The sequence below is a fragment of the Lissotriton vulgaris genome, chromosome 9 (genome assembly GCF_964263255.1).
Source record: "Lissotriton vulgaris chromosome 9, aLisVul1.2, whole genome shotgun sequence".
Lineage (NCBI taxonomy): Eukaryota > Metazoa > Chordata > Amphibia > Caudata > Salamandridae > Lissotriton > Lissotriton vulgaris.
The window spans coordinates 1,064,019,067-1,064,042,120 of record NC_141697.1 but is presented as its reverse complement, the minus strand read 5'-3'; the positions used below and the strand labels follow the sequence as shown (position 1 = coordinate 1,064,042,120).

The window sequence follows — 23,054 nt, the reverse complement described above, 5'->3', positions numbered from 1 at the left end:
GCCTGGGAAACACCCACTAATAACGCTACATACACTACAGAGAAAACCTTACAATGGGGGCCTCGCAGTACCCGACATAGAAGCATACTCCTGGGCTGAAAACCTAATACCCATAAATGACTCGATACATACAGACGGGGATCATCCCACATATAGGCTAGAAAGAGAAACACTGTCCCAAGGCACGTTGACCCACTACCTATATGGGGAGCAGGGAACTACAACCTCCTCCCGGCCACCCAACTACATTGTAAGTGTAGGAAAGGGCTACTAAGACCTCAGGATGGGACCATAAGGTGACTAGGGCAATACCACTCTGGAAAGGGAACTAACTGAGAGGAATAGGGACACTGAAAGGCTTTAGACAATGGGACCTAGTTGGAATCTCGACAGTGAGAGACATCGTAGATAAAGAGAAGCTAAAATCTTTTTCTGCAATTCGCACTGAATACCAACTTCAGACCACCCAACTCTTCAAAAATGCACAAATAAGACATGCATGGATAGCGGAATCCCTGAATGTAGAGAACCTCCCAGAATATGCACCACTACAAAGTTGCCTATTGCATGAGTCCATTGCGCACAAAGCAATAGCTCTTACATACAAAATTATAAACAATAACATACCAGAGAACCTAGGTAGGGAGGAGGAGATGGGAGAATGGGAGTAAGTGGACTAGGCAGCTGCTCTTATGCACCCCGGAGAGGTGGCGATCAGGGCACGCATGCGACTTATTCAATATAAGATATTACACAGGATCTACTAGGACAAGACCAAGTTCCCTACAATAGGACGAGCTGGAAACCCAAACTGCTTGGGGTGCCAGGGACAGAAGGAAGATTTCTATCATACACTATGGGCATGCCCCAAGATACAGATTTACTGGGACAAGATTATTCGAGAACTCAATGAGGTGCTCCAGGTTTCCCTCCCCTGGACCCCAAATTCCTGATACTAGGAATAAACAGTGAAGTGGACATACCAAGACCACAATAACTGTTTAACGCCTTGGGATCAGTGGTGGCTAAGAGAGACATAGCTTGGCATTGGGGAGCACAGGATGAACCAACGCTAAAGGAGTGGAAAATAGGGATGGACCAGTGTATGGCAGTGGAAAGGGTGACTGTTAGAAATGGGGGTCTCTAGTTGGCATTGGTTTGAACCTTAGTCCAAATAGGGACCCTTGCTTTTAGTCAGGGAAAGGGGGATACACTTCAAAAATAACCCCTGCTTACCCCCTTGGTAGCTTGGCACAAGCAGACAGGCTTACCTCAGAGGCAGTGTGTAAAGCATTTATGAACACATACAGTAGTACAGTGAAAACACTACAAATGGACACCACACTAGTTTAGAAAAATAAGTACTCTTTACTAGATTTAATACAAGACCAAATAACAAAAATCTACAATACAATATCAAGAATATGACTTTAAAATGGTAGAAATAACTTAGTTCAATGTAGATGGTAAATGCAACACTTTACCCTCAAAGTACCTTGGATGCGTCACGCAAAACAAACAAAAGCATCGCACGGAAGGCGATGCGTCAGTTCCTTGCTTCGGGGGAGGTGGTGCACCTGTTCCTTACTGCAGCGCAGGGGAGACAATACGTCTGTTCCTTGCTGGAGAGGAGGTGAAGCATCTGTTTCTTACTGCGTTCCAGTAACAATGCGACAAGATGGCACCGCAATGCGACGATACGGTGTGATACAACAAAATGGCGTCTTTGATGCGATGTGACAACTTGGATACGATGCGTGCACGCCCGACAGCCGTGTAGGGAACTCTGGAGCCGCAACAGGCCCTGTGGCATGCTTCGCCGGTGATGCGACGCGACCTCTGCGGCAGCAACACGCTTTGCCGGTGATGCGACACGTTTCTTCGGTGAAGCGACGCGCTTCTTCGGCGATACGATGGCAACAGTTGTGACGGCGATACACTTCTTCCTTTTTGCCTCGTGCTTCCAGCTCCCAGCTACACCCAGTCACTAGAGGTCACAACATCCGCAGCAGGCACATCTCTGCAGGCAAAATTACCAGCAAGGAAATTCAGGGGAGCAGGTGGTGAAGTCTTTATGTCCCTAAGACTTCAGAACAGGAGGCAAGCTCAGCTTCAAGCCCTTGGAGATCTTCCTCAAGATGATAAAGTACACACAAAGTTCCTTTTCTCCTTTCCTTGGCAATAAGTAACCAGTGCAGGCCATCACCAAACAGCACACAGCACAAGGGGCAGTCTCCTCCTTCAGCTCCCTTGGTTTCTCTCCATGGCAAAGGTTTGTCTTGATTCCCAGAACGGATCTAAAGTTCTGGGGTCTGGGCCCCAATATTTATACTACTAAATTCTTTGTTCTCTGAAGGCAGAGAGTGTCTGTACCTAGAAAAAACACAATCTATTGCAGGGCTAGAGGGATGTTTACCGACCGTGCCTAAGTATTATCCCCCGTAGGAATCAAAAAACAACTACAAACTTAGGGGTCCAGATAAGGATTCACTCGTAATCCTCTGTTCGTCAACGCCTTATCAATAGTACAAGGGTACGAACACAATAATAATAATAACAGACCAGATCACAAGATGTGAAGAACCAGTAACGTGAGTCACCCCTGGTATAGGATTCCCATCAACAGTCTTGTAATGATCAATATTATCAATTATCTGATAATATTGATCATTACAAGACTGTTGATGGGAATCCTATACCAGGGGTGACTCACGTTACTGGTTCTTCACATCTTGTGATCTGGTCTGTTATTATTATTATTGTGTTCGTACCCTTGTACTATTGATAAGGCGTTGACGAACAGAGGATTACGAGTGAATCCTTATCTGGACCCCTAAGTTTGTAGTTGTTTTTTAGTGTCTGTACCTAGTCAAAACCAGTTCTGTCCTCCCTGGTGCAGCTTCCTGGCAGGAGGTGGAGACAGCATTGTTGAAAGCAGACCTGGCCCAGGTAGCTGAAAAGAAATCTCCTCCCCCTACTCCCTCCACTGTCCATCTACTGCTCGCGCTGTGAATCATGTATTATTTCTTCTTTCCCCCACCCAAGTCCCCAGACCTGTTTGGTGCTCTCGGCTTAAAAAAAAAAAGCACTATGACACGGTCAACACTGGCCACGTCAAGAGTGCTTCTTTTTTCTTGTTATGGCAGAGTTTACCCTAATGCAGCCATATGTTCCAAAGGGCTGTGCGAGTGAGATGCAGGGTTGCTCCCAGCCATCAAGCTGGAGCGTCTTTAAGACACCATTAACACAAGCTTTCAGTGTGTTTAGCAGGGGCAGCAAGTAGCTTTAATGGATAGAGGGGGTTAGTCCTAAGATGTGTGGCTTGTCACACAATGCACATTTAATTGCATATTAATTTATACGACGTGTGTCGAGCTCAGCAACTGATACCTAAACGCCTTATTTATTGAAACTCAAATTGCGTCTTTTTTTAGTCATAATGCAGAACAGATAAATATTTAGGGGCAGATTTACAATGAAAGTGACTCAGTGCATTCCGCAAGCCATTTGGCTGCGCCGCACTGATTCACTTCCAAAGCACAGGAATTGGACATATTTACAACAATAGGTCGCATCTCCGTGCTTCCCCCTACGCTGGCGCACAAACTGCAGCACTGCACTGGTGCAGGAACCCTTGCACTATGGTGCAAGGATACCTGCTTCATGGGAGATTGTTTTTTTGCAGGAAGGGGCACCTTCTTGCACAAAAACAATCACTACATTCATTTTCCTCATTCAATGTGTGCTGCAGAATGCAGCATGCATTGAAAGAGGAAAAAACAAGGAGAAATTAAAATACTTCTCGTTGTGCCTCAGCCGCATTACCAGATTTACGATTCCTCGTAAATCTGGAAATGTATCTAGTTTCATGGGTGTTGTGTCGGAAAACCCAAAGCAATACCTATGGAACGCCCCTTGCACGCAAAGTGCTGTTTGTAAAGGGGCCATATTTACAAGGACAGGAAAAGTCACGCAGGGTGGCTTTTCCTGTCCTTGTAAATATGGGACAGTAAAATACGCCACCAGTACGTCACAAAAAGTGGCGTGCTGGTGGTGTGGGGGGCTTGTAAATCTGCCCCTTAGTGTTGTGTTGGAGACTTGAATAGAGCTGCATGTGTAGCTGACAGTGTGTGCTTATGTAGTAAGTTGTTAAATGTGTTTTTCTGCAGCTCTGGAGGTTGTATCAGTTTAAAGTAACTGTTATACGAGTGTGTAGCAGTGAACATGGTTGGCAGGGTGCATGAGTTGACTACTGTTACAGAGCATTTTGAGCCAAAACTGCAGAAAAAGAAGATATTTTTTTTCCGTTTGAGTTTTTTTGTGCCACCCACTATTAACCATTCTATTAACTAATACCTGCCATCATGTTCTTCACCCCCCCCCCCTCCTTTGCTGGTCACTCCCCCTCTTTCCCCCCACCCATCCAATTGCCAAAGCTAATTCATCGCACATGGGCGCGACTTCTTGGCTTTGCCAATGCTCATTTAAATGCTTGTTGCACATATCAACATTTCTGCCACTCAGGCGGAAACATATATACTTTATGTGAACTAGCCAGTAAACCGGCTTGCTAAGTAGGTCCCTTACCAATTCGCTTTATTTTTGTTTCTGTACTCAAAAGTGTTAAAATATATTCAACCGATGCGCTTTAAAGCAAAGAGGGGACCAGAACACAAGTGTTTTTCTTTTTGTGGATCAACTCAAGAATATCAAGGAATGCATTATCAGTTTTTAATGCCCCATTAATAATCTGTAAGCCTGTATAATATGTTTGTTCTGTGTTCCAATATAAATGGAAATGAGAAAAGCATGTCATTTAAGACCCTTTGTATTGACAAATAAGATAAGAAATCTGTCTTTTCTTAACACAGAAATGTCAAGCAATAGGAATATTCATGCCGCTGCATATTTGTCACTTGATAATAGCTCAAGTGGTTAGAGAATTTTTAATTCCAAATCACTTTTGTCACTGGAAAGGCACAGGCAAGCACATATAATAAAGAGATTAGAGCGTATAAGATCTGCGTTCTTTAATCATTATCCCTTAGGGACGGGGATGATTTTTTCCAAAGATAAAATGACAAAAGAATGATAAAGTCTAAATGCCACCGTGCTAACAAATCCTGGAGGGGCTGCGTGTCAGAGGAGCAGGCGGGCAAGGCGGGAGCGTTTGGAGAAACATCAGATCACCTCAGAAATGAATCTCAGTTTGCTCACCTTCCACGCACGAGGGACGAGTCCTTGTTGTCCCAGCAACCTGTCCAGGGAAACAGGAACACTTCACAGTTTGCGACCGCTCCTCGATCCGGTTTTTATTGCAACACCGGTGGACTGCGACAACCTCGCACGTGCCTTGCTTCACCTGGTAGTGGCCTAAAATCACAAAGAACATGTCCATGAATATGAGGCCCCAGCATCACAGCATCTTTAAAGTTTGAAAATAGAATTTTATTGAGATAAATATGCAATTATAATACAAAAGAAACAGAATATTAATTGAAAATATAATCACATGTGGGAAATGCATAACACCATCAGGAAGCATTCCAAGCATCTCAACGCATTTGTTTTTTAGCAAAAACAGCAGCATGTTTTAGCTCGGGTGCATTACATGAATGACGTTTTAACGTTGAACACGAATGGGGGATGTACACGTTTCTGTCCGATGCACCTGTTCTTTTGCTCTGTCCCTCATGCAAAAAATAAGCAAGGGGGGGGCTACTATTTCACACACCGGGGTAGAGACAGTCTTACAATATACATTGGAAGGCCAAAGGTCCGATTTAATGTACTAATGCATGGAAAAAGCATCTGTACCTGACAGTTCTTTCCTGCTTCAGCACATTAAAGCCACATCTTTTGTCTTCTCCAATGCATTCCAGTGCAACACCGAGCACTGCTGGAGCTCAGAGAATGTTCACCAGACCTGCAAGATTTGGATGTTTGGTACCTAGCGAGTCCTGTGCAAGTCTGATGCACAGAAAAGAAAGCACTGAAGACTTGCTGTAAAAGTGTATTTTTGTATAAAAATAGCATGCAGTGCATAATGATAAAATGATTCCAGGGAAGAAGTTGTGTGTGGGGCGAATCCCTCAATATGCCCAAGAAAATGCACCCACAGACATTGAGAAGTAGACTTGAGATGTGAAGAATAAATTGGGATAAAGAAAATTGTGGAGGGCTTCTATCTGACTGTGAAAACATAAGGGGGGGGGGCTCACCAACTGGTCAAAAGGAAGGGGTATCCTGTTTAAATGTACAAGCATGCACATGTTGGTATTTCTATCGCATGGACCCAACCCGTGAGGAACAGAGCATTGCATATTATGGGAGGTGATGGAAAATTATACAAGATTGTTTTCATCAAGTGGTGGCTTAAATCTTTTTGTTACACACACACTAGTAACTCACACATTTAAATCTTAGGCATATTGTGATTATGTGATTTCCCGAAATGCCAAGCTGCATTCAAACCAAGGTCCTCAGATGGAAAGCTTAGTTTGTAGACCACATCTCTTTCCTTGGCTGATGTAATAGAATTTTCAAAAAAGCTTCGGACATTCATTTTTACCACTCTTTGTGAACACTCATGTTCTGCTGATGTTTCAACACAGAAATAATAGCAAAAAGGGGAGAGAGAGAAAAACAGTGGATTTGTTCTCCCTAGTCAAGTCTTCATAAACAAAAGGAATCCACTAATGGGTAAGTGTGATCCCCACAGTGGTTAGACCAGTCTGCGTGACTACGTACAGTACCCACTCAAATGAGGTCTCGAAGATTATCAACAAACACTGGCGAACACTTAACTGTGGTGAATTGAATCTAGAGAAACCATTATTTGCACACAGGCGGGGAAGGAATTTGAAGGACATGTTAGTCCACACCCGCCTACAGAATAAGCAGCCGGTACAACCAACTCTGCATGGCATTCAAGGGCATTATCCCTGTGGAAACTGAAGCAACTGCCACTTGACGTAAAAAAGCAAACAATTAACTTTCCGCAATGGTACCAAATAGGACCAGAGAAAACGAACAAATTGCAACAGCAAGCATGTGGTCTATCTGATCACTTGTCCCTGCGGTCTTGAGTACGTCGGGATGACGACGAGAGCAGTAAATATCAGGATAAATGAGCACAAAAGCAATGTGAGAACTAAAAAAAGTACCACCAAAATGTCAACCCACTTTCTCACTGAACAACACTGTGTAAATGATCTGAAACGGAAAGTAATAGAACATCTACAATCAGAGAATGGACTGTTCGAAAAGGAACAACGCTGGGTGTTCCGTCTAGGCACACATATTGATGGTCTAAATGATGGTATTCCATGGGGTCAATTACAATGAATGAATATCCTAACATCCATTGAACCTTCCACGACTACTGATGCCCGGCTGGCGGTGTCTAATCAGTGATTCGCAGGACATTATAATTCACATGAATAACACAGATTGTATGGATTTATATACAAAGTGTAATATACCACTATACAGCATTGGAGAATCTCTGGTCGATCCTGATTTCATTGTTGCACTGAACCTTGTGTGAATCTTTACCATGTATATCACAAACATACAGCATTTCATAGCGATTGGCTCAAAAAATTACTCCCCATTTATTGATTGTGGTTAATCGAATGGTAATCCCACCAACAGGTTTCAAAACGCTATGACATCTACCAAAAACTATATGTGAGAGTTAAATAATTATCCATAGATCGCAAACTGAAATTGTGTATAAACCAGTCTATGACTACAAAACATTGTTATGGCTGAGATACCCGCCACCCCCTCTCAACACAATCCCCAAGAATTGGGAAACCGGAAACAGTTTTTGAACTTTTGGAAGGCGGGAAGGGAGTTACCCTTCCCGGCCGTATTTATTAAAATATGAAACAAAATTAAAACATTAAAATAACAGTTTCATATTATGTACAATTTCATTTCCACATTACGATGTTTGGCTAACCTTAACAGATCTCTAATACAAAGGTTCTCCTAGCCGAACTAACATCCTACAAAACATTTGACTTGAAATTGTACATCCTAACGTTAAGGGCCAACGGCAAGGTCGTAACCGGTGTCAGATCCCTAAACCAGAAATACCCCCCCTCACTTGTGAGAGGGGCGACCGCACAGAGGCGTACCTCAAGTGCATTTACCAATTTCCCTTTGTACTTGACGGGGGCCCCAATAAACTCGACGCCATTTAACGGTCATTCGAGGACTCGTGTGAGGTGTCTAAAAGGTAGCGTAAACCCCCTCCCGCACCCCACACAACTTACCCATCTGCCGTCGCAGATGTCCTGGCCCCGGGAAATTCCCCAGGAGGGGCCGTAGCCCCTCCTATCCAGGAAGGGGCCTTGACCACCTTTCCTTTCCTTCCGGCGGCCTCTCCTTAGACAGGACCGCCTCCCCGTTGAGGGGCCAATTGGCCACCTCCCCCGAGCGCTCCCATCCGTAATGGGTGACGCCCCCTCATAGGGATCTTCGAATTACTGCTCACCGATCATGACCTTACCGCCCGACCAAAATAAATACGACAATTCTACCTAAGTACTAAGATTACAAGCAAGCATCACTTATTACCAAGCGTAAATACTGATCAATCCTTGTTCCAAATTACTTTATTTGCAAAATATACTGAAACTAACCAATCTTTATTGCATTTTGAGACATTTCACGACAATCATCACAACCTGTAAGAAAACAGAGAAAACCAAAAACGATACTATATCCACTGTATTCACAACGAATCGCTGTCCTCAGGGGCTGGTGGGTGGGTCAAAATTGGCTCTTCGTTCCGTCTCGAGCTCACGTGCAGCGGGGAGGTGCAGCTTCAGAGCACAGGAACAAGAGGATGCTTTCTTGGCTTCCGCTCCTTTTATCCGTCTTCAGGGCGGGCGTAACCGCGCCCCCGCCTGCCTCCGAGGGCGTGGCCGGCCGCGTCGGTGTCTAGGCCAGCCCACTCTAGGGCGGGAAAAAGGCGCGCCCCGGCTACGCCGCTTCGGGCATACCAGCCGAGACTCGCCTCCCGCCCAAGATGGCTTCCCGGGGGGATCGTGGTACTCCACCATACGTTCGGGGGGACCGATTGGTCGCCCCTTTCCATATGGCTGAGATACCCGCCACCCCCTCTCAACACAATCCCCAAGAATTGGGAAACCGGAAACAGTTTTTGAACTTTTGGAAGGCGGGAAGGGAGTTACCCTTCCCGGCCGTATTTATTAAAATATGAAACAAAATTAAAACATTAAAATAACAGTTTCATATTATGTACAATTTCATTTCCACATTACGATGTTTGGCTAACCTTAACAGATCTCTAATACAAAGGTTCTCCTAGCCGAACTAACATCCTACAAAACATTTGACTTGAAATTGTACATCCTAACGTTAAGGGCCAACGGCAAGGTCGTAACCGGTGTCAGATCCCTAAACCAGAAATACCCCCCCTCACTTGTGAGAGGGGCGACCGCACAGAGGCGTACCTCAAGTGCATTTACCAATTTCCCTTTGTACTTGACGGGGGCCCCAATAAACTCGACGCCATTTAACGGTCGTTCGAGGACTCGTGTGAGGTGTCTAAAAGGTAGCGTAAACCCCCTCCCGCACCCCACACAACTTACCCATCTGCCGTCGCAGATGTCCTGGCCCCGGGAAATTCCCCAGGAGGGGCCGTAGCCCCTCCTATCCAGGAAGGGGCCTTGACCACCTTTCCTTTCCTTCCGGCGGCCTCTCCTTAGACAGGACCGCCTCCCCGTTGAGGGGCCAATTGGCCACCTCCCCCGAGCGCTCCCATCCGTAATGGGTGACGCCCCCTCATAGGGATCTTCGAATTACTGCTCACCGATCATGACCTTACCGCCACAGGCCGGATAGTTGACCGGCTATCCGGACCCCCCACAAAAAACTCCTACCTAAAGGTCATGCTGTAAACCCCGTAACCAGGCTATGAAGTCTCCTATGAGTAACTCGTTCCCCACCCGGGACAAATGAACCCCGTCCCCCAAATACATACTGTCCCCTTTGATACAACCATGCGAAACAGAATGCAGTGTATTTGAACGAAACAATCTACTCACTTTGTTATTCATCTTCCTTACTGAATGGTTCAAAGCAGTAACCGAAATAGCCCCCCGCCAAACTTTCCGTGGGATCATGTGGGACCATGCAATTGTGCACCCTGGAACTCTTCTTGCCAACCAACTTACTGTGGAAAGCATTGCCTCAAGAAGAAGTCGTCTACCAGTGGCCACGAGATCGTTACCCCCAAGATGGACTATGATTATAGACGGCGGTGACCTCGTCCGCTCTAACAAACCCTCAAAAAAGATTGGAAACTGGTCAATACAGAGCCCGCCCTTTCCGTAGAAGGACACCCTGTACCCGTATTCCCCAGCCACGTGACTCATATCACCTGCTTTGAATACGTCCGCGGCACGCCTCACGTATGAGTGGCCCACGACCCACACCTCCTTATTCGCAGACGGTGATTTCTGACCGCTGGCCCCCAGGAGTCGGGTCGACTGTACAGTCCGCCCCGCTTCGTAAGCTTGCGTAACTGAAAATCAAAACAAAGACAAGAAGCGTGAGTATATCATTATAGCTTCACAACATGTGCAACAGCACATACCTTTTATAACAGTTAGAGGACCAACGCCCCACACGTTTTACTTGCTCCACACTCAGACCCCTGGCTGTAGCCTCAGTAGCAGCCCCTATCCGAAAGGAATGGGTCCCGAACTCGCCGGGGTTCAAGCCCGCAGCCGAAATAGGCATCGCAAGCACCCTCCGGAACTGAAACCTCGTCAGTGGGGTGGCGTCAGCGTGTCTCAACAAGGTCCCCCCCCATGCTGCCACCCTCTGCGCTAAATATTCCTCTACGCACACCACAGGGCACATGGAAGACCCGGGGATCCTCTGAATGATTACACAGTCCCCGATTGCACCCTGATCGGATTTGGACCTAACAAATGAGACCGTCATCGTCTCCCCCCTGACCTGAATGTGTTCCCGGCACAGTCCCCCCATCGTATCCCGCTTGTTCTTTGCCACTAATTCGCTTACCCGCATAGCCCCATGGAATGCTAATGCAAATGCGGCTCGGAACAACACTGCTTCGTACTGGGATGAACACGTTGCCGGTAGTATGGACAATAACAGGGTCAACCTATCCAGACCTATCGGGTGCCTATCGTCTACTCTGCGACCCTCAAGGCGTTGCCACCCACGTAGCGCTTTCTGCACAACGAAAGACGCTGTCGGGTCCTGGATCCCATGAGCCTTCGCCATAAAGGAAATGGCGGCCCGATGCCTCTGGGCCGAAGCTACTGATTTGCCTGCCTGATGTAAAGAGAGCAGGAATTTCACTACAAACTCTTCCTGACCCCAAAGCTCCCCCCCGGCAGTACCCAAAAAGGCCCAATAGGAACGGAACGCCCCTTCATATGCCTTCCTCGTCCTGGGTGCTAAACTCTCTCCCACGAGGTTTTGTAGTTCGGGGCACCGAGAGACCAGAGAGCTTCGGAAAAGGGTGCCGCCACCGGGTCCGCTGTGGGCAGAAAACCCCAGAAGGCCTGCATACGGAAACGAGAAAGCGCATCAGCCGCTTGGTTCATCACCCCCGGCACGTGCCGTGCCCTAAACAGTACATTCAGTTGCATGCATAACAACACAATTTCCTTGAGCAGTCTCAGAATCAATTTGCATCGTGCTGCCTGACTATTGATACACTCAACAATGGTCATGTTATCAGACCAGAACACCACAGAGTGACCCCTAAACCCTTCAGGCCATGTTTTCAAAGCCACCAGAATAGGGAACAGTTCTAGAAACGCAATGTTACTCGTCAACCCGCACTCATGCCACCATGATGGCCATTTTTGAGCCGACCATTGTGTACCCAATATGGCGCCAAAACCCATACTCCCCGCAGAATCCGTCCAAAGCCCCAACTCCTCGGAGGACACCGCTGGTTTGTTCCAGACAATTCGACCATTGAAATCCGCCAGAAATGCCAACCAAATGCGCATGTCCTGGCGAACCTCTGCCGAGAGTCTCGTGCGGTGATGTCCTTCCTTGAGGCCGACCATGGATTGTGCAATCGAGCGGGAAAAGGGGCGCGCCATCGGTATCACTCTTAGGGCAAAATTCAGCTGACCCACCACCTGTTGTAATTGATGCAGGTTTACTTTTGTTGCACGAATACATGACTCAAGGGATATTCTAAATTTCAACACCTTTTCCTTGGGTAATCGAAAACAACCTTCCACCGAGTCGAGCTCGATCCCCAGAAACTCGATCAAGGTCGAGGGATCCACAGTCTTACCTGGCGCCAATGGCACACCAAATCCGTTCATTAAGACGCAAAATTCATGCAAAGCCTGTCCACACTCAGGATCCCCGGCTGCCCCCAAAAACAGAAAGTCATCGAGATAGTGCATCACATGTTGAAAACCGGTCTTCTTTGTGAACACCCACTGCAGAAAACAACTGAACTTTTCAAAATAGGCACATGAAATCGAGCACCCCATTGGCATACATCTATCCATGTAGTAGCGACCCTGGAACATGAAACCAAGAAGACGCTGATCGTCTGGATGTACCGGGAGCAACCGGAACGCTGACTCGATGTCTGATTTTGCCATCAGCGCCCCGGGCCCCAGGCGATTCAACATGGCTACGGCCTCATCGAAAGATGCGTACCGCACCGAACACACTTCCGGGTCTATCGCGTCATTAACGGAAAGACCACGTGGGGCTGACAAGTTATGTATCAGCCGAAACTCACCCGGGTCCTTCTTGGGGACCACCCCTAGAGGGGAACAAACCAAGTTAGCAACAGGTGGCAAATCGAATGTACCAGCCACACGACCACGAGTCACCTCCTTCCCAATCTTTACCTGTACCACCGCCGCGTGCTGCAAGACCGACAGTTGATTTATACAGTTTGCTACACCCTGAAAATCCCCCACTGGGATGCGGAAACCATAAGAGAACCCGTTTCGCAACACCCCAGCGGAAGCATGATCCGGGTATTCGTTGAGCCAAGGAATCATTGCCATGGTATCAATTGGGGTAGGTAAAGGCGCCCCTCGGACTATATCAGACCTGTTAGGCGCCTCCCTTACCACCGCTATCACCCGTTTTGGCTCTGCACAAGGACTCAGGATGGGATGGCTGCCAACACTCATGTCTGAATTTGCATGACCCCTGGGGCCTCGTACATTTCCCTCTGTTAAAATTCCAACAGATCCCCCTTTTCCCTGTGTTTCCACTCGACTTCGAGTGGTACTCATTACCTGCACCCGTCCGAAAGGGCGTCCCAGAGTTTTGGCGGGAAGATTCTCCTCCGTTACTCCCTACCAATGGTACCTTCAACATTCCTGTACTCTCCATTTTTTGCCATGACACGGAGTCGTAACAATCCCAAGTCAACAATGGGTTGTGTTCCTTAGCTTTTCTAAACAAATTGTCATAGCAGAACCACTGATTGCCCCCATATGCCACAAAATACTCCATAATACGTGATTGATAAATGGGTAACTCGGTCAGCAACTCGGGCCTGCGCTCACCCATGATGGAGGTAAATATGCCCCACGCCCTGCCCCAAGTACCAATGTTCTCGTCAACCTTAAAGGCGGCCATTTTTGCGCGCCAAACACTCAGATGCATGAGCTCCTTTTGGCTCTTCACATGCTCAATCTCGTAATGGTCGGTAAGCAATGAAAATACGTTTACATACTTATCCGCCCAAATCAATTCCTTAATCTCTAGTGGGACATGCTGGGCAATCTTCTCCCTTCGAGAAGGTACAGACCCCTCCCCCACAATCGGCAATGGCCGCTTACCTGAAGTAGACCCCGCGCTTGTCGCCGAACTTGGGCCTGCTGTACTTCCAGCCGCCGGAACCTGTGGGGGAACAGAAGATGTTGCCTTCGCAGCCTCTCTAGATTCCTGCAGTTGCTTCATTACTGCCCGGGCGTCGTCAGCCGTGGCGCCCTCGCTATCTTTTCCCAACCACGCCGCCAATTGTGCCGCTAACTCGGGGGGCATATCCTCCCTGTTCACGGGGGTGACCACCACAGGGATTGGATTCCCCTCTCCCGGCACCGGGATTGTCCCCCCACGTGGGGTATCGGGAACCGGGGTGTCTCCCCCAAGTACTCCCCTTCTGGGCCTCTTGCTTTTTCCACCGGGGACCGCTCCCTGAAAAGGCCGTTTCGGTCCTCCCTCCCCGTCCTTAGCCTCCACCTTTTTCTTCAGATCGGCTATCTCCTTCATGAGCATTCGGAGCATCTGCTCGGTACCGACCCGCTTTGCGACTTTCTTGGGCATTCTCAGAAAGGATATCTGCAAGGCAAAAAGAAAGATTACAACGCTCAAAATTGGCTCTTCGTTCCGTCTCGAGCTCACGTGCAGCGGGGAGGTGCAGCTTCAGAGCACAGGAACAAGAGGATGCTTTCTTGGCTTCCGCTCCTTTTATCCGTCTTCAGGGCGGGCGTAACCCCGCCCCCGCCTGCCTCCGAGGGCGTGGCCGGCCACGTCGGTGTCTAGGCCAGCCCACTCTAGGGCGGGAAAAAGGCGCGCCCCGGCTACGCCGCTTCGGGCATACCAGCCGAGACTCGCCTCCCGCCCAAGATGGCTTCCCGGGGGGATCGTGGTACTCCACCATACGTTCGGGGGGACCGATTGGTCGCCCCTTTCCATTTGTTTTTTTTTTAAACCGGACCTCTTAGGATGTGAGGTAGCGCATGCGCTATCTAAACAGCAACATTCACGGATGCGCGGGGATGCAGACACTGCCGGGTCCACGCATGCGCACAAGCGCATACATTACCGGCATCGCACTGCCCCACCCGAAATGGCGGCGGTCAAGGGCGCTATAGAATGAGAACCGGACAGACCATATTAGGGCCTCATTTCCAGCTGGGGCACTAATTAACGCTTAATTGATGCCCCGGTTTACTATATAACAACCTTCCACCGGAGATAACCCGCACACACAGCGGAGCCGTGTGGGGGTTAGCAGGGTGGAGATTCTCTCCTGGCAATCGTGAGTAGTTAAAAAACCTTTGACCACAATGAGCTGAAACAACAAAACCTGTAAGTAACTATACCTGAGTAAACTTTATCTTCCAAGATGCAAACTGGCTCGAAAAAACCTCCCACATTCTGAGGCTCATGAGGCTTAAGAGATTGTAATATAATGTAAGCATTTACATTATACCTCAGATTTACACAGTTTTTTCCTTTCCAATCCACCTGGACTACAGAGGACTATAAAAATAGAGCGTGTGATTTATGTTGTGTGTTGTCTGTCATGTCCTTGTCCCCCACCCCCACCCCGTTTTTCACAGGGCACACCATCACCAATAGAATGACAATAATATGTCTAGTGACAGCTGCCCAACACTTTTTCTTTAGATCACTGCACCTTGAATAAAAGATCAAAACCACAAGAGTTATAAATGTATTGCTTTATTTCTATCCCTGTGTCGCTGTCCCAACAGGTTTGCGAATACGCAGGAACCTTCATGAAATTCATTTAGGTACACAATAGTCTTTAATTTTATTCACTTTTCTGTAGAATTACAGTTTTTTGATAGAAATACGTGAGTACGGTGGGGATTTGTGGCCCCAGTCCTGAAGAAGGAGTTCTGACTCCAAAACATGTTGACGCACACAAGAGGTAATGTACATTGTAATACATAAAAACCTCGCTAACACACCTTTTTAATAGTGCCAGCTAGGAGGATCATAAAAGATTTTTTTGTACCTCATTAGCCAGGCACTTTTTAACAATCACTTTATATCACTAAAAACCTCACTATTCACCTACACTGTACGTACCCCCACACACACCACGCATAGTCTGATTAAAAGTGCTCCCGCGTAGACGTAGGTCGTAGCACGCCGCATCCCGTAGAGGGGTGTGAAGACCCAGATAATGAAGCATGACACCAAGGGGCCTGTTGGTGTGTGAGGGTTATTTTAAGGATGTTTCAACATAGTCATTAAGAAGCATTCCTCATGCTGTCTAGTGAGTATACCAAATGCTAATTATTTTGGTATTTATGCGTTATAAATGGGTACCACCTAGTTGATGTGTCTCTTGTTTAAAATAGAGGTTTACCTATTTGATGCACAATGGTTTAAAGTTAAGTACACACAGAGCATGTATAAAGGTTAACTGTGAAGGGGCATGACCAAGCAAGATGGCCGACTAGTTGCTCCTACCAGAGCTCCTGCCGGCCGCTAAATAAATCCTGTATTATCGGACCTATCTACTGCATTCAAAACCTCCCAACTTTCTGGGAGGCATCGCATGATGAGGGGGATCCCCCGATGTGCCATAATTTGTGAGTAGGACTGACGCTGACACTGTGACCTGCGGCGACCCTCATGATGTGGCCTAAGGCCTGCTCCGCGGCCTGTGGTGGAGCCCTTTAGATGACTGGTGAAGACTGGAAAAATATACTTACTAACCATATTGTCAGAGGATACATGCAGAGGGGGACAAAATTGGCGCCATGTTGGCACGCCTGGTGAGGCAGCAGGAATCTTGGGATCCAATGCTGGTGCTGCACAATGTGAACAAAGCATTTTTTAACAATCAGCTTGCGATTATTGAAGTCTTGTGAGTCCACCTATGTAGAACATATGCAAAACGTGCTGTAATACCAGATGATCACGGGGTGGCCTTTCTGGCTGAGATAGATCTACCCCGCTTAGGAGCAGAACCTCTTACAAAAGAGGAGAGCCTCTTACAAAAGTGGAAACTTTGGCAGCGATGCGGCAGCAAAAACCTGCCAAGACCCCGGGAGACGATGGACTCCCAGTTGAGTTTTACCCCACATATACTGATGTAGTCACATATAGACTACTTGAGGTATATCTTGAGTGAGGCTCTGGTTTGATGGTATTTATTTTTGTTATCATTTCTGTCTGTATTTATCCGTATTTATTTTTTGCCCATCTTATTGGTATTTATCCGTATTTATTTTGTGTTTTGCAAATATATGGAGTCATAAAATGGTATATATATATATATATCCACATTTATTTAACTTATAAATATGCACTCATACTTTGCTGCCTGTCGCGTTTTTGCAAATTAAGCAGCCACATATAGCAAAATACTACACATCTACAGGTAAATATGAGCATTATAATACAAAGATATGTTACCATATACCTGCATTTTGGGAAATATCAACCTATTTTTAATTTTACATGCTGCCTATCTGCTCAGCTGTTGTACTAAAAATCACAAAAAACAGCATGGAGAAACACCCACAAGAAGCACACTTTTCTACATTTTTCCGCTTTTAAAAATAAATACAGACAGGAAACCCTTTGTTTTTTTCTGTAATTATCTGTAAAAATGGAAAACCGGGAACCTTAATCATGAGGCACTTCAGCAGGGATGCCTGCCTGCCACCATGCACAAGGCCTTCATACTGCTGGTACAAAACTGAGCAAAGACCCGGTGGAAGCCTTGTCCAATTTCACTCCTTAATGTGGACTTTAAGATCTTGAGTTGCTTCCTGGCAGGCGTGCCTGCTTCCCTACTTACTGACATTTATACACGATGGCCAGCACAGCTTTATCCAGCAGAGAAGCACCATGTACAATATCCGTAAACTGTCCCTTTTCGTTTATGCGCTACACCTGAATAAAGATCCATACTCACTGGTGTTCATAGATATTGTACAATCGATTGTATGGGAATACCTCAGCGAGTCCTGGAGAGGATGGGGTTGGCCCCAGGTTTATAACTTGGATACAACTTTTATTTGTATTTATTAATTTATTTATTTATTTAATTATGTGTTTTATAGAGCGCGAACTTGACCCGTTAGGGTATCAGAATGCTTTACAGGAGAGCAAAGCAATATACAGACAGAACTTAGAATCGACCAGTAGCAGCTCGAGTAGTATGGGGGAGGGGTGCCGGATACATAAGGGAAAGAAGAGCACGTATTTACAGTTTGCATAACTTGTTATTAAGACGAGATCATATATTTACAGATTACGTTTACAATTATTCAAACCAGGCCCCAAGTTTCTGAAGGGGTGACAAAGTAGTCCGAAGGGAGGTAGTGGGCGGCCATAGGTCGGGCCATAGTGTTGGTTGAGGCAATATTTAGCTGAGAAATGTGTCCATAAGGGAGGTTTTGGCATCCTTTTTGAAGTGAGTCAGAGAGGGGATTCTTCTGATGTCAGGTGGGAGAGAGTTCCATATTCATGGAGCAGGCCCCTTGATACACTTACCTAAGTACTAGGGTTCAGACAGGTGGTGTGGTGTCTCTGTCTTTTCCGCTACACCCGGGGCACACAATGTAGATGCCCCCTGTCGCACCTGCTTTTTGTTCTGGGTATGGAGCCAGTGGCAGCACTGCTGAGACATAAACTAAGACCCTGGGGGTTCCAAGTGGGAGATACAACATACATCATATCTTTGTACCCTGACAACGCGCTGGCTTATTTACGGGATTTATAAACATTTGTCCCAGTATTGTTGGGAATTCTGGGGAACTTCTGGAAGATATCAGGACTCTATGTGAAAGTTCATAAATCTTGCCTGATCATGCTGCACCCTGAAGTACTACCAACGGTGGGACTCCCAGGAGGAATGGAGGGGATACATTATCTAGGTATTAGGATTGCCTACACAGAACCAATTCTTGGAACTAAATATAAACGGATGCTGGAGGGCCTGAGAATGTCAATACTATTCTTGAAAGACCTCATTTGGGCCAGATGTATCAAGAATTGCTTTTACGATTCTCAAAAAGCGAATTTGACCTATTGGCTATTTAATAATGGCAAGCTGCAATGTATGTAGGATTTGCAAAAACAATTGTGCTTCCTACATATTCCTTAATTGTGATTCGCTATTAAGGAATACCTTCCCATTCATTCCTACAGGCCTCGAGGCCCATAGGAATGAATAGGATTGCTTTCGCAACTACGAGTACAAAATAGGAACTCAGAAATTGTGCATGCAATTTCAAGGGTGCAAGGGGGCTAAAAGGCCACCCTGAAGCACCCCAAAAAAGGTAAGTATGCACATGTGGCGCACATACATGCCCTAAGGGTATGTTTGTAGGCCACATTGCACTTAAAAAAATGCAAAAAATTGCATTTTTCTAGGAATTTGCAGATTACCACCAACTTGAAATTGGTGGTAATTCGCGATTCCCTGCTTCCTGCATTGCCTTTAAGGAATCGCAAATAGCAATTCCATAAATGCATTGGCAAAATAGGTAATCGCAAAAATTGGGATTCCCTATTTTAAGAATGCATTTCGGGATGATACATCCCAAAAGGCTTTTTACCGTTCGCAAACGGTCCAATTCTGCAAATTGGCCCATTTGCGAACTGTAAAACGCTTGATACACCTGGCCCCAAGTCACTGATGGTTAAAGCCTCCATAGTTAGGATGGTGGAGTTGCAGTGCTGACTATATGGAAACCAAACGCTCCCAGAGCTGCTCATGTGTGGTGTTCGGATGCCGACGAAGATTCAGTTCGCTGTTACGGCATATGGGACGGCTATGGGAACTGACAGTCATAAGGGATCTGCGCTGTGCGCCATATGTGAGAGACATGCCACTCTGGGCACTGAAGCCATTTGCTAACATAGCGGAGACAATGTCTGTGCAGAAATTGAAGGAAGGGGGCTTACGAAGTCTTGGATGATCTATATTTGGGTGGCCAATTTATAACTTGTGATGGCGTGATAGCTTCATTCGAGTTGGGCACACCTATAATATGCCATATTACTCTCACTGACAGTTAGGCTTGCAATCTCCAGAAGTCAATGACTAATATCTCACTTATATCATGCAATGAGGGTAGACCTACCAAGAATAGTGCCTGGAGCACAAGGGAAATGGGAAGGTATATTCGGCTACACACTCTCTACAAAAGACTGAGAAAATGTGTATATGGGTGTGCACACTGTGAGCTCCAATATACGTTTCAAAAGTATACAATACAATTACGTGCATCAAAAAACTTGTGCGTAACCCTATGCACTATTTAACCCACATGCCCTGACCAGTGTAATGGATGTGGAACCCCCACCGTTGACTTTGAGCATATGGTGTGGAATGCCATTCGTCAGTGCCTTACTGGAGTAACGTGATACATAGTTTCAATGGTGCAACAGGGTGAGAAGTTCCGCACGCCCAGCAGGAGGTATTACTGGGATTGCTCCGTCAACCAAAAAGCTTAGTCGCAAGTTTTTATTACTGGGTTTCCTACTGGCAAAGCAACGTATTGTGATTACGTGTTTGGGTTCACTGCCCGCCAGTTACATAGACTGTTTACAAGATATGTCCGAATGGGAGGTGGCAGAAGAAGTAAGAATGCAGCATGTGAGATGGGATGAACGCCTAGGAGGTGATTTACTGGCATGGGCACCTAGATTGATGGATCTGTGGGTTGCTGTGGGTGTGCCCACTTTCTCGAAGGGGTAGCAGGTTATGGTGTGACCCTACTTGTGTATGATGAGTAAACTGGGAATTCATAGCCCAACTACCTGCCTTCTTCTGGAATAGGATGCCTGCGGGTGAGGAACCAGGGGTTGACGGTGATGGTTCATCAGAGTACGGCAGCTGAAGTATGTGACTACACTGACTGCTTCCAAATAAGAGAATTATATGTGATAGTGATGACTTTGTACTAATCTATGAACCCTTACCTCTTTGCTGCCTGTTTTGAGACCGACCGCGGGAAGGGAGACCTGCACTGCCAGAGGACTTCTGTGGATTCTCGAGCCTTTCTCCACCCTTGACCTCGCGGAACCCGCTTCGCGGGTCCCGCAGCGCCTCGCACACAGGAGGCAGGAGACTCTGTTTAAGCTGAGGACAGGAGGCGCGGGCAGGTGAGCAAGCCGGCGGGGCTGCGAGCACGCAGGCAGGGACTCCAGTGACCAGGAGCCCCTGCACGCCCATCTAACACACCTGGGCTGCTCTCCCCGCTGGCCACGCCCCCCGCCCACAGTCCTGAAAAAGCGGGAGATCCCTTAACACAACGGAACCCTTACCTCTTTGCTGCCTATTTTGAGACCGACCGCGGGAAGGGAGACCTGCACTGCCAGAGGACTTCTGTGGATTCTCGAGCCTTTCTCCACCCTTGACCTCGCGGAACCCGCTTCGCGGGTCCCGCAGCGCCTCGCACACAGGAGGCAGGAGACTCTGTTTAAGCTGAGGACAGGAGGCGCGGGCAGGTGAGCAAGCCGGCGGGGCTGCGAGCACGCAGGCAGGGACTCCAGTGACCAGGAGCCCCTGCACGCCCATCTAACACACCTGGGCTGCTCTCCCCGCTGGCCACGCCCCCCGCCCACAGTCCTGAAAAAGCGGGAGATCCCTTAACACAACGGAACCCTTACCTCTTTGCTGCCTGTTTTGAGACCGACCGCGGGAAGGGAGACCTGCACTGCCAGAGGACTTCTGTGGATTCTCGAGCCTTTCTCCACCCTTGACCTCGCGGAACCCGCTTCGCGGGTCCCGCAGCGCCTCGCACACAGGAGGCAGGAGACTCTGTTTAAGCTGAGGACAGGAGGCGCGGGCAGGTGAGCAAGCCGGCGGGGCTGCGAGCACGCAGGCAGGGACTCCAGTGACCAGGAGCCCCTGCACGCCCATCTAACACACCTGGGCTGCTCTCCCCGCTGGCCACGCCCCCCGCCCACAGTCCTGAAAAAGCGGGAGATCCCTTAACACAACGGAACCCTTACCTCTTTGCTGCCTGTTTTGAGACCGACCGCGGGAAGGGAGACCTGCACTGCCAGAGGACTTCTGTGGATTCTCGAGCCTTTCTCCACCCTTGACCTCGCGGAACCCGCTTCGCGGGTCCCGCAGCGCCTCGCACACAGGAGGCAGGAGACTCTGTTTAAGCTGAGGACAGGAGGCGCGGGCAGGTGAGCAAGCCGGCGGGGCTGCGAGCACGCAGGCAGGGACTCCAGTGACCAGGAGCCCCTGCACGCCCATCTAACACACCTGGGCTGCTCTCCCCGCTGGCCACGCCCCCCGCCCACAGTCCTGAAAAAGCGGGAGATCCCTTAACACAACGGAACCCTTACCTCTTTGCTGCCTGTTTTGAGACCGACCGCGGGAAGGGAGACCTGCACTGCCAGAGGACTTCTGTGGATTCTCGAGCCTTTCTCCACCCTTGACCTCGCGGAACCCGCTTCGCGGGTCCCGCAGCGCCTCGCACACAGGAGGCAGGAGACTCTGTTTAAGCTGAGGACAGGAGGCGCGGGCAGGTGAGCAAGCCGGCGGGGCTGCGAGCACGCAGGCAGGGACTCCAGTGACCAGGAGCCCCTGCACGCCCATCTAACACACCTGGGCTGCTCTCCCCGCTGGCCACGCCCCCCGCCCACAGTCCTGAAAAAGCGGGAGATCCCTTAACACAACGGAACCCTTACCTCTTTGCTGCCTGTTTTGAGACCGACCGCGGGAAGGGAGACCTGCACTGCCAGAGGACTTCTGTGGATTCTCGAGCCTTTCTCCACCCTTGACCTCGCGGAACCCGCTTCGCGGGTCCCGCAGCGCCTCGCACACAGGAGGCAGGAGACTCTGTTTAAGCTAAGGACAGGAGGCGCGGGCAGGTGAGCAAGCCGGCGGGGCTGCGAGCACGCAGGCAGGGACTCCAGTGACCAGGAGCCCCTGCACGCCCATCTAACACACCTGGGCTGCTCTCCCCGCTGGCCACGCCCCCCGCCCACAGTCCTGAAAAAGCGGGAGATCCCTTAACACAACGGAACCCTTACCTCTTTGCTGCCTGTTTTGAGACCGACCGCGGGAAGGGAGACCTGCACTGCCAGAGGACTTCTGTGGATTCTCGAGCCTTTCTCCACCCTTGACCTCGCGGAACCCGCTTCGCGGGTCCCGCAGCGCCTCGCACACAGGAGGCAGGAGACTCTGTTTAAGCTGAGGACAGGAGGCGCGGGCAGGTGAGCAAGCCGGCGGGGCTGCGAGCACGCAGGCAGGGACTCCAGTGACCAGGAGCCCCTGCACGCCCATCTAACACACCTGGGCT

At 48.3% G+C, this 23,054-nt stretch overlaps 1 protein-coding gene across 1 annotated transcript in view; it reads right to left on the bottom strand.

Annotated features, from left to right (window-relative positions):
* Nucleotides 1-23,054, bottom strand: part of TAFA4 (TAFA chemokine like family member 4) — a 619,417-nt gene that overhangs the window by 77,234 nt on the left and 519,129 nt on the right. Inside the window, exon 4 of the mRNA XM_086939557.1 lies at nt 5,218-5,373. Coding sequence (XP_086795683.1) covers nt 5,218-5,373 — 156 coding nt within the window. The remainder of the gene's footprint in view (nt 1-5,217; nt 5,374-23,054) is intronic.